The 17,569-nt window shown below is 42.0% G+C and overlaps 1 protein-coding gene across 3 annotated transcripts in view; it reads right to left on the bottom strand.

Moving 5' to 3' along the window:
• Positions 1-17,569, bottom strand: part of LOC121735747 (HEAT repeat-containing protein 5B) — a 55,603-nt gene that overhangs the window by 7,517 nt on the left and 30,517 nt on the right. For all 3 annotated transcript variants that reach the window (XM_042126664.1, XM_042126663.1, XM_042126665.1), the window contains exons 12-31: positions 16,805-16,993; positions 16,268-16,386; positions 15,306-15,442; positions 14,336-14,529; positions 14,014-14,108; positions 13,719-13,879; positions 13,457-13,631; positions 11,771-12,019; positions 10,783-10,972; positions 10,443-10,600; positions 9,908-10,046; positions 9,497-9,676; positions 9,091-9,206; positions 8,394-8,505; positions 7,559-7,740; positions 7,206-7,330; positions 6,554-6,674; positions 6,163-6,442; positions 5,798-5,950; positions 5,005-5,103 (exon numbers count right to left, since the gene is read on the bottom strand). In XM_042126664.1, coding sequence (XP_041982598.1) covers positions 5,005-5,103; positions 5,798-5,950; positions 6,163-6,442; positions 6,554-6,674; positions 7,206-7,330; positions 7,559-7,740; positions 8,394-8,505; positions 9,091-9,206; positions 9,497-9,676; positions 9,908-10,046; positions 10,443-10,600; positions 10,783-10,972; positions 11,771-12,019; positions 13,457-13,631; positions 13,719-13,879; positions 14,014-14,108; positions 14,336-14,529; positions 15,306-15,442; positions 16,268-16,386; positions 16,805-16,993 — 3,174 coding nt within the window. The remainder of the gene's footprint in view (positions 1-5,004; positions 5,104-5,797; positions 5,951-6,162; positions 6,443-6,553; positions 6,675-7,205; positions 7,331-7,558; positions 7,741-8,393; positions 8,506-9,090; positions 9,207-9,496; positions 9,677-9,907; positions 10,047-10,442; positions 10,601-10,782; positions 10,973-11,770; positions 12,020-13,456; positions 13,632-13,718; positions 13,880-14,013; positions 14,109-14,335; positions 14,530-15,305; positions 15,443-16,267; positions 16,387-16,804; positions 16,994-17,569) is intronic.

Genomic DNA, 17,569 nt, shown 5'->3' with positions numbered 1-17,569 from the left:
AAATGACACGGCTCACGTGTCATACGCCACACGTTAAAAACATGTATGACACGGCTCCCGTGTCATCCACACTGAATCGGTTAATAATGAATATAAATCAAAACTGCTGAATCGATTTTAATATTTTTTTCAGTGGCTATATATTTTATACCCGTGCGAATCCGGGGTGGGTCGCTAGTATCATATAAATGTATAGGTTAAGCTAAGTATAAATAATATATAATATTCCATTTTATTTTACTTGTAAATTGAGATTTCTAAGTCACGATTTTTGTTTTGTTTCTTTTTGTTGTGGACACAACGATGATAAGGGCCGCATGGAACTTTCAGAAATTTAAGTAGAAATCGTCACATGTACGTTTATTACTTAAAATAGGTAATTATTGTGTACCCTAAAGATTTGTAAAGAGTAAGCTGTTTCTCTAAGTAATAAAGTATTGTCTTATGTTTTCAATACACTGCTAAAGGATAATATAATATTTTAGTAACAGATGTTTAACAATGCCTAAGACTCTTGCATGGGAATGGATTTGAGAAAGCTAGCAGATGTTTGGTATATTGTCTCAACTCTCAGTCCACAATAGTTTTACTTCTACAGTGTATACAATAGATTATAGATATTATAAAAAATGTTAATGAGTGTACCTCGCCGATAAGCCTCGGTTTGGCGAGGTTAATTAAGATGTTTTTTGAGCACAGGACCAGGCTGACGTGGTTAAAAGCGTCCATAGATATTAAAAAATATATATATTTAAAAGCAACGCGCAACGCACACATGACGGAAAGCAGCCCCCGAGACGAAGCGGGAGGGGGTGTTGACGTTAAGACTGACGTAATAACGCTGAGATGACGCAGCGCCCGTGTGGCCGGCTATACGTCAAACGGCAGCGCTGCGTCGACGCAACGCGCCGTGTTAGGCTCGAAGGGTCCATTTATAATAGCGCAGAGTCGAAGCGAATTTCCAAAAACTGAACACAGAAAATTCAACCTTAACTCCAGAGCGTAACGCGTACATTACTTCTGCGAGGCCAATCGGCGTTGGTGGGGCGCATCCACGCGAATGGCGCGCGCCTTTTTAAATTCTCAGAAGAAATAAAGTGCGTTAAGGCTTTGGAGTTAAGGTTGAATTTGTTATTTGGTCTTACTTCAAAAGATTTGAACATCTGTTGAACGGTTGTTTAGAAAAAAACGTTACTACATAATGATGTCTATTGTCTGCATGTTTTGGGGATAAAACATGTTTGGCATTGTTTATCTTTAAACACGTGAATTCCTTTGTATAAGAAATGTTTAAACCCTGTTTAGTCATTTCAACATTTTACATTTGTGATTGCATAAGCTCTAACTCTTGTTAATTTCTTACGAAGACGAATTTGGATTTTGGGATAGTTGATTTTATTGACGAAATTGATTTGGAGTATTGACGATACAGAGACGACAAAATACCCTGTGTGAGGATAAATCCATTTGAGTCTTTTGAGTATTACAATGAAACTACGTCTTAGAAGAAATACAATATAGATTTAGTAACACCTTTGCCTCGAAAATAGTGTATATACAGAGATATTATTTTCGTCAAATAACAAGAAGACAAACTCCACGAAATACAATAATTAGGGGACAGCAAGTCAGCAACCCGAAGAAATTTTATAAATAGACATTTTTAATACTTAGGCCTTAGGGTGAAGCCAAACGAGCGTAATTTTGTGAGTTGTGAGTCGCAGAATTTCGGCTGGCAGAAATTCTGCTGCATTCAGTTTCATAGAAAATTCCTATTTCATTCACACGAGCGTAATTTTGTGAGTCGTGTTTTATGAAAAAATATTTACGCGACCGAAATTCTGCGACTCACAAAATTACGCTCGTTTGGTCACCCTTAAAATATTTATATCAAGTTGTATTATCAATAAAAAATATTATAAGTATATTGTAAATAAAAGTCAATAGTAATTCTTCAAGTTTTTTTTAATCAACTCTATTTGTAGAAGTTTTTTTTCTTTTTCCAAATATAGTAGCTCTATTTCTAATGTCTGTCTTAATTTCTGATGAGTAATTTCTTGCTGTTGGAACTGTAATTTCAAGGAATACTCCTCTTTCATAAGGGCTATGGCACATTCTTTCACCCTTCGGTTCCGAGATCTGTTCTCCGATTTGATCCAATCCTCCATGACTGCTGCTTTACTGGTGCTGAAATTTTTGTATAATTTTACTATTAATAATAATTAAACACTCTACAATAATGAAATTGAGATGTTTAATAATTATTACTTTCAATAAATTAAACTAATCTGTTGTTTATGATAAACTCAAAAAACACTGAATAGTGGGTCAATAGTTTTATACGAAGGAAACATAATAATAACCAGTTTCGGTGACGGTGGTGGGTTGTATTGAAATCGGGCCAGGTACGCAGGAGTAATTTTATAGTGCTCAAGTGTGTGCGCAGTACACAAGAGCACTCTCTATTCCTTTACTCTCATAACCCAGTGGGACGGACTACAGGCAACTGGAGAGATCAGGTGCAGGACCGACTTTTTACATGCCCATCCAAAGCATGGATCATCTTACTTGTCAGGTGATGGTTTTTGGTCACCATCAGTGTCATGCACAGATCTTCGATGCTCAGACACTTTTTTGGTTGGTACTTTCGTTCTTCTCCAGAAGTTTTTTATCTGTGGGATATCTCGATGTATTCCACTTAATTCTGTTAGTCTGAAAAATTAATAATAATAATAGGTGAATAGGTGAATATCAATATATGGGATCATTACAAAAAAACGTTAATACAGTAAAATATATAAGGCTACATACTTCTTTTGGATTTTAGCCCATTCCAAATTCTTTTCTATGTTTGTATTTGTGTCACATTCTTTGCTTTCAACAACAGACGAAGCATCCCGCATTACTTCAATAAACATGTCCTGCAAGAAGAAATATTTGTCAAATAGGCAAATATGGCCAATACTTTGTCAAAAATACCGTCTACACATGGTGATGTTTGGCGAATACATCAAATAGGCAAATACAAATAGCCATGTGAAGTGCCACCATAAGACTGTTTTACGAATAAAAGTTTTTTATTTTGCGCCTATATTTATATTATATATAGGTTAATATGATAGCTACATGATAACCAAAACGGTCCGATCTCAAGTTATATTATAACCAAAACGTTGTCTCGAAAACTATAATATTATGACCAAATTTTGCTACTTGGGAATAAGTACTTATAACAAAATACAATTTTTTACCTTTTCTTCTTGCGACCAATTTTCACCACGTACACGAGTCTTCTTCTCGGCACAATTCATATTATTTTGCTTGTTATTCATATCCATAATCCAAATCTAAATACATAGGTACGGTACATCCAAACAACAACAATGCGACTGCTCGAATACGTAAATACAAGTGACCTGTGACCTGTGACAGTGACACTGACAAGAAGACACTGACAAGTATTGACATTTTTTTCATAATATGGCTCTCGGCTTCTTTCCAGTGTCAAGTAAAATATGGCGGGAAAAAAATTATTTTCGTGAAAAATTATCTGGAAAAACGACTTTAAAGTCGTTTTTCCAGATAATCGTCAAGTCGTAAGTCTAGTAAAAGTCTAAAAAAAAAAGTAATCAGTAAAGTCAACAAGTCAAGTCAGTTGTTTTAGTAAAGTGGTAGACCCTTTACTAAAACTTTCGATGGAGTTTTGGAGGGAACACAAAATGGCACATTTCTTGAAGTTGTATCACTTGCCCACACTTGTGCACGACATCGAATATTTAATGGTTAATATTCTACAAACATTACACATTAAAAACCGAAATAACACAATTTTAGGAACATAATACAAAAACACAAACTCACTCTTTCGTATTCCCAGCAAAACTCCTATCATTTTAGCCATTAGTAATTTTGCATACGCCAAAAAAAGAAGAAGGGAGTTTTCAGTGTGTAATGCGTGGAGTTAGCGACCGGTCGTGCTCCGCGTTACACACGCAGCAAACTCAAACCGTCCCGGTTGCGCCGACCCCGAGTACTCAGGCGACTCAGAAAAACTTTGCGACTGTTGCTGGTCGCCCCGCACCTAATGAGAGCCGCAAGGCTCCGAAGAGTCGCGAGACTGAGAGCCGCAAGGCTACGAAGAGCCGCAAGGTGGAATCTTCTCGCAAGCTTGGCAAGGACGGGCAGGAGGTGCGATGAGGAGGGCTTCATACTGGTGGAGAGGAGGAAGAAGCCCGCCGCCCGCAACCATCGCGACACCGCACCATATGTACCTGAGCTGCGTCTGCGGAGCGAGGTCCCCGCGACGCCCCTGTACATATCCCGCCTGCACTGGTCCATGGAGGTCCAGGATGTCGTGGACTACATCCAGAAGAAGACGACACTGCGCCTGAGGGTCGAGCGTCTGCAGTCTCGCCACAAGGTTAACTTTAGCTCCTTTGTGGTGAGAGTACCGACGAATCTTCTGTCGACTTTCGAGGTTCCGGAGTTCTGGCCGATGGATGTAGTCTATCGGAGGTTCCGGGGGAGACTCCGGAACGAAGCGAGTCACGTCGCCGGCAAAATGTGACAGTGTTAGTTTTTAAGTATATATAAAATATGTATGTTAGTTTTAAGGTATTTATTATATAATTATATGTATGTTAGATTTAAGGTATTTGTTATATGGGCCTCTGATGCCTGAATTAAATGATTTGATTTGATTTTGATTGATTTGATTTACCGGGAATACGAAAGAGTAACTTGACGTTGTGTTTTTGTCATAGATAAAGTATTATAGTATATAGTCCGTCAAGAAAGTGAAGAAATTAAAAATGGCAACATCGTAGTGTCATCCCTTTTTCTTAGATTGATTTGAAAGGGATGACACTACGATGTTGCCACTTTTTAATTTCTTTCTCGTACTATAAGGACACCGGTGACCGCGACAACAATAGAATACAATAGCATTTCCAAGAATCTCCGACCGAAGGATTAAAGTTAAAAATAAAGATTTAAATATCTCACCGAAGAGCAAATGGAACCTTTCGTCGACCGGTTCGAAAAATTCGAAATTGCCGTTTTCAGTCTTGGTCGTTCTATTGTCTACCGCGTTGTCTGTTTTCTCTGAAAAAAAAATCTTATTAGGCATGCAACATAACATAATTTGATGGACTAAAATTAGATTGATAAAATATAATAACATTTAGTGCAAAAAATTCTGCAAATGAGCCCATGGCTAGCTTCAAACTGTACAAAAGAAACTTCACATAATTTATCGGAAAAAGTTTTGTTATTCATCTATGTATAATGTTTTTCTCAACGACTTAAATATTGCTAACCCTTGATATCGTATAGACGTCTTTTAGATGTGAGAGAGCCATGCTTCGGCACGAATGGGCCGGCTTTACCGGAGAAATACCACGGGCTCATAGAAAACCGGCGTGAAACAGCGCTTGCGCTGTGTTTCGCCGAGTGAGTTTACCGGAGGTCCAATCCCCTACTCTTTTCCCTTCCCTACCCTCCAATATTCACTTCCCTTCCCATCCCTACTCTCCCCTATTACCCTATTCCCTCTTAAAAGGCCGGCAACGCGCCTGCAGCTCTTCCGATGCTGCTAGTGTCCATGGACGACGGAAATTGCTTTCCATCAGGTGACCCGTTTGTTCGTTTGCCCCATTATTTCATAAAAAAAAAAAATATATTGGTAACCTACAAGTTAGTATACATTAGAACATTATACAAGACGCGGCGTTGCGAAGTGCGGCCGCGACGCCTGTGCGGTCTGCGTGTGCGTGCATGTGTGTATGTAGTGACGTACCCTCGCTAGTGGTGTCTGCGGCGCGCGCGGCGTTGCGGAGCGCAGCGGCGTATAGCAGGGACGGCCAGGCGCGCGCGTAGTGCGGCCGCGACGCATCGGCGGTCTCCGCGCAGTAGAAGGCCCCGCCCCCGTGTGGTAGCTGAGAGCTGAATTCTGCAAACATAAAGCAAATCACACATGTTTGGATCTAAACGGAAAATTGCAGCACTAGAGCGCATTATGCAACATGATTGAGTGGCATTATGCTCTGCAAATATGGCTTACGGAAATTTACGGTTATAGTACATGAATAGGTATATAAGAAAATAAATCTAATACACTTTCTAATAATTATAAGACGATAAAAATTTACAGCAAAAACTCACCAGGTGGTAGACTCAAAAGCGCATGATCTCTTAGCGCAGCGAGCCAATTCTCTCCCAAGCTCTCCAACTCCGGCTCAACTAGCTTCAGCAAACTCTCCCCTTTCGACTCGAACTCTCCGTACTCGTCATCATCATCAGCCGTGTTCGCGTTGTCTCGGCTCTGCGAAAGACGGTTTCTCCACTTGGCTATTTCTGCTCGGTTGTTGATTGGCTTCGCGTCGAGTTGTTTGACGTAACTGCCCGGTGCACTGTCGTTACTCACCATCGCCATTATGTATACCTAGGAACAAAACTTGTACTTATTAGTACTTTTAAAGTGTGAATTCAGCCGTATGATTTAGACTAAAATGTTGAAAAATAAATTTAGCCGTCATTAGTATTTTTAACTAACCTCTGCCCAAGCTTTCAAAATAGACAGCTTCTCCAGTGTTGCCATACTCTCGTTATAGATTAGTGTCGTGTTGCCTTTCTTGTTTAACTTATCCAAACTCGTCACAAGCAGTTGGTGAACTCTGAAATAAGAAAATTACGTTAGATCCAAATATTTCCCTAATACAAAATAATAATATTATTATTACAAAATCGACAGTCTGCCTGTCAGGTATCTTTTCAAGCTTAAGCTCTAATCCAATTATTATTGAATAGACAGATTTTTAAACGACCGAATTTTTGTTTCGCTACCCTTATGTTTTATCTATTCTGTTTTTTTGTTGTTTGTTTATCTATTATGTTTTTTATGTTTGTTTGCGGACAACTTCACCGCTTGTGAACCGATTCGATGATTATTTTTTTGTTAGAGAGAGGATACTTCACATGTGGTCCTATGATAAGGAAATACTTGTAGGAACATATTTGGGCGCCTCAAAGGAAGATCTTCAGAGCGAGCTAGAGCTCGTTCAGGTCGAAGCCCATTATCGCCATTACAGATGTCGTATATGTCTTACCGCTCTCTGAAACTTCAATAGCGCGATGCACTATTGTGGCGCTACCACACTTACTGTATAAAGCCGTTTTTTTATTAGAAGTTAGAACTATGATATCACCTGCGTAGGTCGTTGATGTCCCGGGCGACGCCGCAGCCGATCCACGCGGAGCACACGTCGCACGCCGCGGCGGTCACGTGCGACGCCGTCTCCGCAGCGAACGCGGGCCGCAATGCCGCGCCCACCTAACAGATTATGTTATCTATTATATAAAAATGAAAATGTTTTGGTAAGGGCAAATCTCGAGAATGGCTGAACCAATTTCGCTAATTCTTTTTTTTTTAATATTTCTTGAAGTGCGAAGATCTCACGGGAAGATTTTTTTTTAATTACGTGGAAAATCAGAAATTTTAGATTTCTTCACCACCAGCTCCGCCAGGTACAGGGAGAGGTAACACATGGGGCGGCCTCACCTGCGCCTGGTACTGCTCCAGCAACAGGTGCGGGTGCATGTCGGGGTCGGGCGCGCGTGCAAACGCCCGCACCACACGCTGCAGCGCGCGCAGCCCGCTCAGCCGCAGCGCGTCCGACTCGCCCGTCGCGCCCACGAACGCCATGCGCACCAGTTCCGCCAGGTGCAGGGACAGGTAGTCGCCTGTTCATTAAATTAATAATGTGTAAATTAGTTCTAAGGTCTTAACTCAAAAATGTATTTAATTGTATAACAGTTTAAAAATGTACGCAAACTCGTACGCATACACGCAACGCATACGCAAAGTGTTTTATAATACAGTGCTTATGAAAACATGAAAAACATGAGACGCTTATATGTTACGACTATGTTATTTATATCCCTTTGTTTCCTATTCGTATTATTACTGAACTTTTAAATAATAGTCATGTCATTAAAAATTTGATAAATGCTTTATTCAGAAACACTTGATTATTCACATATTTATTATAGTTTTAACTATTTTACTACACCAACAGGATAACATACATCAGGTTAAAGTATTTGTCAAGTTATTTTCCTGTCAAGATCACAAAATATGAGAGTAAGGTAATTTATGGTCGTCGCATATTACACCGACTCCACTCCAACCTAACTCACAGAATGGCATTGAATTCTCAGCTTTATGTAGTGTTACTAAGGAGTTAATTTACTAACAAGCGATCAACAAAAAACGAGTTGGCAAATTTTGCTCTTATGTCCTGACTCCTAACAATAAAACTTACATTTCCATGCCATGCTGTGAGTTGGGTTGGCGTCGAGTCGGTGTAATGTGCGATGAGCTTTAGTCGACTTACCATCTTGATCTGTCTGCAATTTTTCCCTCGCCTTCATGAGATCGAAGTGAGCGACGTCACCCGTCGCCTCGCACGCGCTCATTATCTTCTGGATACATTCCATTGCGAATACCTGTACATGAAAACAATTTTTTAATGAAGCAACTGCACTTTGTTACGAACATGATAAATGCTGATAGCGACTACGGATGCTGCTTCTAATATGGCACGCGAGTACAATATCAATCTTAGTGAATAGACTCTCTCCGATATGAAATGGTATTTTAGTCGGATATCACAAGCGCGTAGCTATAGCAGCCCTAAGGTATCGCTGATGTAATAGTTCAAGGTTAGTTAATGAGCTACGAATGTAATGTCACTAGGCAGTTGCAATGTAAAGTCAGTTGAGAATAAACGTATGCGCCAAACCCGTGTTTAAATGTCACTCCGACAATCGCCCTTACATAGCGCTCAAGTCAGAGCCTGTCCACACAGGCGTTACGTCAGCGATGCGTCGACGCAGCGTTATTACGAAGCAGTCTTAACGTCAACACCCCCTCCCGCTTCGTCTCGGGGTCTGCTGTCCGTCATGTGTGCGTTGCGACCACGCAGCGCGCCGTGTGAACACCATGGTTATTTGTATGTAAAACAACGCAACGCGCCGTGTGGACTGGCTCTCAGTCAAACGTAAACGCGTCTCTCCCAAGTCCCAACTCACCCTGGTCATCCACCGCGGCTGTATGGCGGGGTGCGTCGCCTGCTCCGACTCCGCGTGGAACTCTGCTTGGTCATCGTCACCTTCTTCGTAATCTACGTCCGGATTGTTGTTGTCCTCTGCCAATCACAACTGGTTAAAATCCATGGGTTTCAATTATTTGCTACAATTGCGTACATTAACCATTCCATCAATGAAACAAGGGCAAGCGGTTTACTCGACTCGACATAGAGGGAATAAACTCAAATCTCAATCAAAAACGACAATATGATAATTACAAAACGCAGCTAGTACGTCCAGCTAGTGCGCTGCGCGCGTGCGACTACGCCGACTCCTTGCACAACGTATTATTATAGCCACGTCGTCACATTCAACAGTTCCTTCCAAGTCTTGGCGACGCATCACTCACCAAGTTTCACAGTGAGCACGCGTTTAGCGAGCGCGAGCCACGGCCGCAGCTGTCTTGTCGGCGCGGCGAGCACGCAACCGGCGAGCGCGTCGCGCGCGTGTGACAACGCCGTCTCGTCTCTCTCCGTGTCGAGGTACGCGAATAACGCGCCCGCTAGACCGCTGTCACCGATACCCACGCCTGGAATGTTTACAATTATATTATAAATTTACTTAGCACAGTTTTTTATTAATTAATTCATATATATTATATATTAGTAAGATTTCGAAATCCTAATTAAGAAGTGACATATTGTGAAAAAATGCATTTGATTATTTTGACTATACCACGTTCTGTACTAACTGTCGGAGACAGCACGACGCACCGCCAGCGACGGGCTGGACAGGCCACGTGCCTGATTGATCTACATACCGCAGTACGGCTTCGGCGGCACGTGGTCGGCGGCTAGCGCGGCGTACTCGCACACGTCGGCCGCCTCCTTCTGTACCAGCTGCCGGAGACAGCACAGCGCCGCGCGACGCACCGCCAGCGACGAGCTGGAGAGGTCACGCTGAAATGTTGATTGATTTATGATCCATTGTTATAAATATTACAAAAAACTTTTCTTTTCATATTTAGACCACGCAAATCTGTCGCTTTATCCCTCAATTCTGCCAATATTATTCTTATTACCTTAGTGGTCATGATTTTAGAAATAAGAGGTATGTTATGAGGGCGTCGCTTCTTGGCAGATCAGTCTCAGTCGCATGCAAATCATAACATGGCTAAGCATTATATTTTGTAACTAATCAGAGGCTACGAGATTCAAGTGTTAGTGTACTGTTATGAATTTACTCAATTATTGTTGTGTGAAGCGTAGCAGGCGACATCGGCACCCATACAAACATCGATTCCATTTCTCCTTAATTTTGTGTTCTGTGGAACACGCAGGTATAGGTGTACTCACACATAACTGCGGCACCAGGGTGTGCAGGTTGAGGTGTGCGGGCGCGAACATCTGCAACTGCTGGAGACAGCCGATGGCCTCCGCGCGCGCGCCGCCCCCGCACTCTGCCAGCGCCGCGCACGCACACACGAAACGGCCCACTGCGCCACCGCTGCACGCTGCGTTAACGTTTTTTTAGTTAAACCCAAAATAGGACATATTATTATGATATTAAGATATTTAAAAACTAGCTGGCCCGCCTTACGTCATCCCGTTATATCGTTTGTTAACGTGAACAGCAGTTTGAATGTTGACTCCAAGTGGCAACACCTGGGTAAGTCAGTTTATCGACAGCACTCACCTTGTAACTCCGGGCCAACGACAGTAATCAACGCTGCTAGCAGTCGGCCGATACAGCGGTGCAGATCATCCTGGCACGGCGGCGACGTGAACAGCAGTTTGAGGGCCAGGTTGAGTGTGGACTCCACGTGGCTGCGGAACATCGGACCCGATGCGTCCACGAGCACTGAGAGGGCGTGGACGGACCACACCTAGAAACATAAAAAAATACTGGTTCAACCGTATAGAATAATAATTGTGAAATAAATATATAGTAACATTTAGAAGTAGCTTAATGAACCTAACGTCAAACAGCATTTACATTTGCGCTTTTGTTGAAACTAGAGATCGCCCAATGGTCGAAATTCGACCTTAGTTTCAACGACATTAGGACTACTACTTATATTTTGTACAAAGATATTGGCTTTTTTTCAACTCTTGTCTCTGGGACTCAGCTGATCTCAGACTGGCCGTGTAAGCATCGTCTAATAGTATCTAAGATTTAATAAAAAAAACTATAATCCATTTTTAATTTGTCACCTTGTTGTCAACAGACTTCAACCATAAATAAAATATGAGTATAATTCGTATGTATAGGCTTGTCACTCAAAAATCTGTTATTTTTCCTAGTGTGTGTGTTGTAGTGTGTGTAATGTTTTATTTGTAAAAAAAAAGCATGATAAAAGCATAATTTCCAAATAATATTAGCTCGATGCACTCCTTCACCATATAAACTATAACTGTGCAAAATTTCATTCACCTACGTTTCCCCATTTTTCGTCAAAGGATACAAAGTTTTTGGCTCACATATTAATAAACAGATTAAAACATAATGTATGCATTATGTTTTAATCTGTATTAACTAATACGTGAGCCAAATACTATGCATTATACAAATTTTCAGAAATTAAAAAAATTCAACGTAGGTGAATGAAATTTTGCACAGTTATAGTTTATATGGTGAAATGTATTTATTTCGACTACACATAAACAGCAAACATTATTCTTACCTGTACTTCAATAGCTGTATTATCCTGTGCCAACGCTCGCAACACGGGCAGCGCCGCTGCGGACGACGCGGTGCCGCGCGCACGCTGCACCGCGCCGACTGCAGCGGCGGCGGCGGCGCGTGCAGGGCGGGGCGCCGTACGCGCTAACTGTAGTACACGCTCCGATATATCCACGCCCGCCACGCATAGACGTCCCGCACACGCTGCGGCCGCGGCGCGCACGTTTACGCTGTTCGCTGAGAGGCCCGCCTAAATAAAATAATATTTGTCGTTACTTTGATAGAGTAAGAAATAATAATAAAGATTTTTTTTTTAATTTATTCAGGAACAAACAGTTTTTTAATACAAAATAATCTAATAGACTAGTACATTAATTTTAAGCATAAGCCTGTAGTTCCATAAAAGAAAATGAGTACATATTGTGTTTAAAAAGACTAAGTTACAACTTACAACACACACATATTAATCCAAAACTAGGCTTTCATTTTTTTCTTTTACATCATGTTTCATTTTGCTTAAAGAGCAATTAAACAGATCTAGATCATCAAAATAGGTATTATACTTATTGCAAGAACGTCTTAAAAATGAGTTATTGTGGGACGCTAAGCAGGTTTCTTTTTCTTACAATTCTTTCTTGTCTCCGGGGCACACGAAACTCAATATTTTTAAGTAGCTCAGGTGTGTCTACAATATTATTAATTATTTTATACAAATATACAACGTCACCAACTATGCGACGCTTGGCTAAATGAGGTATTTTATATTTAGAAATTGACAGTTCGCAATTACTATAAACATTACCCATTCTAAATTCTAGACACTTTACAATTTTTTTCTGCAGTGTTTCTATTCTTTCACAGTGAAATTGTGGAGACCACACCGTACTAGCAAACTCTAAGTGACTGCGAACATAACTATAATACAATATTTTATAAGTAAATAAATTTTTAAATGGCTTAGAAACACGTAGAATAAATCCCATTTGTTTGTAGGCTTTAGTAAGAATTTTATTGATATGTGAAACAAACGTTAGTTTTGAGTCCATCAAGACACCAAGATCCCGAATCTCTGAAGTTCTCTTTAAAATTTTTCCATTAAGTTTATAATTAAATAAAATTGGCTTGCGTTTTTATTTTATAAGGGCTTTTTTTTTAAATAAGGTTCACAAAACCTGCCAGACACTTTGCAGATAACATAAAAAGGAATGAATTTAATACATAACATTAGTGTTTGGCCCTCTCGATGTGAACACTGCATGCATCAAAAAATTAACAATAGGTAGGTACATTAACAGTCATTTACAAAAATTTAAATGCTAGTTAACAATAATATTATTTAGTTACATATTTTTGAAGTAATGACGATTTCAAAGAGTGAATGGTTACATTAAATATATCTATTTCGCTACAAATTACAGGTTTGTTTAAAAAGGTGAAGGAAATGTAAGCATTACAGACATAAAATCATAAGTTTTGCGAGTATGGCAGAATTAAAAAAATATAAGTTTGCGTGTACGTACGCGTACACATGTGCGTATCACTCTGCGACAATCTCCGTGGCCGCGTTTTCCACCGCGTCTTCACTTTGATCATATTGTGATGGAGCATAAATGTGATGAAGTTTTGCGTGTTTGCGTGCTGCAAGCGTACACATGTGCGTACACATTCACGTTTACATATAACTTACCACGACAATCTCCGTGGCCGCGTTTTTCACTGCGTCCTGTCCGAGCGGGCTTTTGACTTCCGCCAGCGTCCTCAATGCTAGCAGCAGCGCGGTGTACACGTTGATCTGTACCGCCTCCTGCCGCGCCCCCTTCGACATCTTCACGCATTCCACGAAGTGTTCCAACATTTGTTGTCTGTGGACGGAATATTTTTTTAGAGTTTCATAGCTATCGCGGAACCGCTCGCACTTGGCGGCGATATATATTAGAGAGTATACTCGCCTGTGCTTGTTGGCGGCGCGCGAGAACACCTGCGGGAAGAGGGCGACGGCGGCGTCAATGACGGCGACACCTAGCGGCTGCGCGCCGGCGAGGTTCGTGTACAGACAGCAAGGGTCGTGTTCCAGCGCCGCGGAGCCGCTTGCGCTTAGCGGCGATATCAACTAAAATAACAGTTGATTATTATTATTATTATTATTTAATTATTAGCAATTTATTTATTTATTTAACCAACAAAACTGCTAACTAAGCTGTGAAAAGGTATACTTTTCAACAGTATAACTTATGTAAAATATACCTGCTCCTCAATTTCAGCGTGATCCGTATCGTAGATCCAGCCCTCCTCTCCCAGTAAGATGGTGTCTCGCGGATGCATGGCGGTACGCAGGAGACCTGCATTATTTAATATGTAATCAGTGAACTGTATAATTATTGTTCGTCGCCTACAACCCCAAAAAATAATATAATATGGCAATGACAGAAGAGCGTGAATGTCAAACAGCAGTCTCTCTAGCAATAAGTTTTACAAAATGACGTTATAAAATGAGGGACTTTTGCTGTTCCATAGCTATGAAAATTTACGCTTTACGGCATGATATTAGCCAATGGTGACGTCATACCTGTAGCGACAGTAGCGCCGCTCTGGTCGGCCGCGCCCGCCAGCTCAGCCGCCAGTAACCGTAGTAGCGGCGCAGCGGGCGGGGGGGCGGCGCCCGCGCCCGCGAGCGCGGCGCACGCGCGGTACAGACGTAGACGCAGCAGCGCCGCACCCGCTTTGAGTGAGCCCCCGTAGTTGCGGACCACGCCTCCGAGACTGGGGGAAAGAGACAACATGAGAGTGGAGGAGCGACATAATGAAGATAGAAACAGATAAGTCTAAGAAAGTAAGAAAGACCACGCCTCCGAGACTGGGGGAAAGAGACGACAGACCACATGAGATTGAGAAAGGATGTGATCAAGACTGGAAGATAGAGATAGACGATTATGCTTGTCTAAGAAAATATCGTGTTTGCGTTCGTTAAAGAAATAAGGAGTTTGGACTTGTCAATAAGATAACATGTAAGACTTATATGGATCCACTTTGTAGGTAGAGACACAGATGTTAATGGCCTGTTTTAGGGTGATGCCAAATGAGCGTAATTTTGTGAGACGTGAGTCGCAGAATTTCTGCCGCGTAAATATCTTTTCATACAAATCATGACCCACAAAATAACGCTCGTGTGAATCAAACAGGACTTTTGTACAAAACTGAATGCAGCAGAATTTCTGCGACTCACAACTCAAAAATTACGCTCGTTTGGCTTCACCCTTACAATCGATTCATAACTGTTGAAGAACACATTCTAAAGTTATAACTGCTTACTTGACAGTTGACACACAGCGACACAAACTATTTGGGAGATTGCAGACGGCACACTTTTTGTGCGATCGAGTCTGCGGCTCACATACAGTCGGCGCGCCATGCAGACTGTATATGCGTCGGAGACTCGATCACACAAAAAGTGTGCCGTCTGCGATCTCCCTTTATGTATTTGACACTTTAAACAGGCGAAAGTGAAATATGATCTATGAAAGAAATAGCAATATTACTTGGTCAACACAGCGATGGCGCCCTCTATCGGTTGTGCCAGGCGTTTGGCGGTGTCGTCGCCGTTGACTAGTGACGGACAGTGGACCAGCAGGCTGTGTAGCGCGGAGAGGGCACCAGCTCGACCCTCTAGGGTCACCTGAGAAGAAAAAATGTTTTTGAAATAACAAATACATTAATCTAAAATGACGTCATATTGAGGCTATTAATCACTAACCCAGTATTTACCAAAGTGTGGGTCGCGACCCACCGGTGGGTCGTGGGTAGATTTTGGGTGGGCCCCTGAACTGTAGGACGATTGTCGTACTCGTTCGATTGTCATTTTACTAGTTCGTTCGTCGTCGTGGGTGCGTGCGGGACGGGGGCGGGGCATTCGAACTCAAACGTAATTGTAATAAGTAAGGCTGACGATAATGATATGATGGTGAACTACAATAATAAATAATTAACGGGTAAATGCTGCGGCAGCAACATACCGCTGCTTTTTTGTCTTCATGACACAAGGTGGGCCGCGACCTTTAAACTTTCTTGTAGATGGATCGCGGTCCCGACAAGTTTGGGAAACACTGCACTAACCCAATATGAAAATTATAACCTGAAAATAAAGCGCGCGCATATATTTTATTGCAAATGTGTGCTTCCAAAATATAATTTCCCAAAACAGACGTAATATGACAGCTATATCATGACATATTAGAGCTGTTTGACACGATGGACCCTACGGCTACATAGCTCCACTTGGTTTGATAGCAAATTAAATATCGAAACTTTCATTTCAGGTAAACATCAGTATAATCATAAAAATTGAGTAATACTCGTAATGGTGCCATGTTTAAAGTCACCAGCGCAATAAACCCCGCGTTCCACTTAGCGTAACGATCAAAACGCTCAAAATAGGAGGCATTTTGAGCGTTTTGATCGTTTTTAACGCTAAGTGGAACGCAGAGTCTGAGTTATATCAAACCTGCCAGGTGAAAGCGTCGCCGCGCGCTTTCTCCGACTCGAGCTCCTTGGCGGAGCGCGGGAAACTGTTCCGCCACAGCAGGAGCATGCGCGGCAGCAGCCCTCGCACTACCGGCACACCTGGGTAAAACAATGATAAAGTTTCAATAAAAAAAAGTTTAAAAAAGGTGGCATTACAAAGAAAAAGGTCTACTAATAGGGATAATATTTTCTATTGAATTTCGTCACGTTCCAAGCAGCTTCCTAGCGTTACAGGCAAATTTTTATGACACGTTATTCATTGTATTCGAACTCTCCATTGTACTCGAATCTGCGACAGTCAGGTTAAGCTTAGTCTTGGATTAATATCATGTTATTTCTCATTCTTTAAAATAATTAAAAAAGGACATGATTTTTTCACAAGGACTAACAAAACCTCAGACGCTAGAGTCTTGTTGGTGTAATGTAGCTATAGGGCTCCAATCCTGAGTTATAACGTCATATTGTTCGTGTACACTTGCGATCTTGCCGCGCCCCGTGTGAGTGACGTCACACTCACCCAGCGTGCATATAGCGCCGACGATGAGCCAGCCGGCGGCGGTGCGCGCGGCGGTGAGGCGGCTGCTCTGGCCGGCCGACCGCAGCAGCTGCTCGGCCGCGTTGAACGCGATCTTGCCGCGCCCGTGCGGCACGCCGAGCGGCGAGTGACGCACCGCGCCGAGTACGGCCGCGAGAGCAGCCGAGTAACCTGGTATATAAGTCGATTATATTAAGTGCGGCTGCACAAAACTTTCTTAAAATGTTAATTTTGTGTTTTCATAACTTTCGTTTAAATGTGAATTTTTATAACTATCACACGTTAAATAAGTATCACTATAATAGTCGATGAAGTAGGCATTTGTAATAGTAGTGTATGGCGATAAGATCACGATGAATAACAATATGTAATTGCTGTTTAACACCTATACGCTTAAAAAAGTCGGAACAAAGTTTGTACGTATACGCTCCGGCGACGCGGTGCGGCATGGATGCGGTCTATAAGCAGGCGGGTGCGGGCAGCGCCCATGTGTGTGTGTTTTATCGTGAATGTAGTAAATTGTAGTTTATACCTGATGTCGTTAGGTACTCACCTAACGACATCGGCTCAGGTATAAAACAGCGATTCATAACATTTCTGCGTTCAATGATACCGATCAAAGGTTGCACGTATACGTATACGCACCGGCGACGTGGTGCGGCGTTGGTGCGGCGCGGTCTAACGCGTCTGCGGCGCGGTCTATCAGCGGCGTCATGAAAACGGGCAACGTCGAACACGCTATGTGTT

The sequence above is a fragment of the Aricia agestis genome, chromosome 18, assembly GCF_905147365.1.
Source record: "Aricia agestis chromosome 18, ilAriAges1.1, whole genome shotgun sequence".
In the NCBI taxonomy this organism is placed as follows: Eukaryota; Metazoa; Arthropoda; class Insecta; order Lepidoptera; family Lycaenidae; genus Aricia; species Aricia agestis.
Note: the sequence above shows the minus strand (reverse complement) of the source record. Positions and strands in the feature narration are given on the sequence as shown.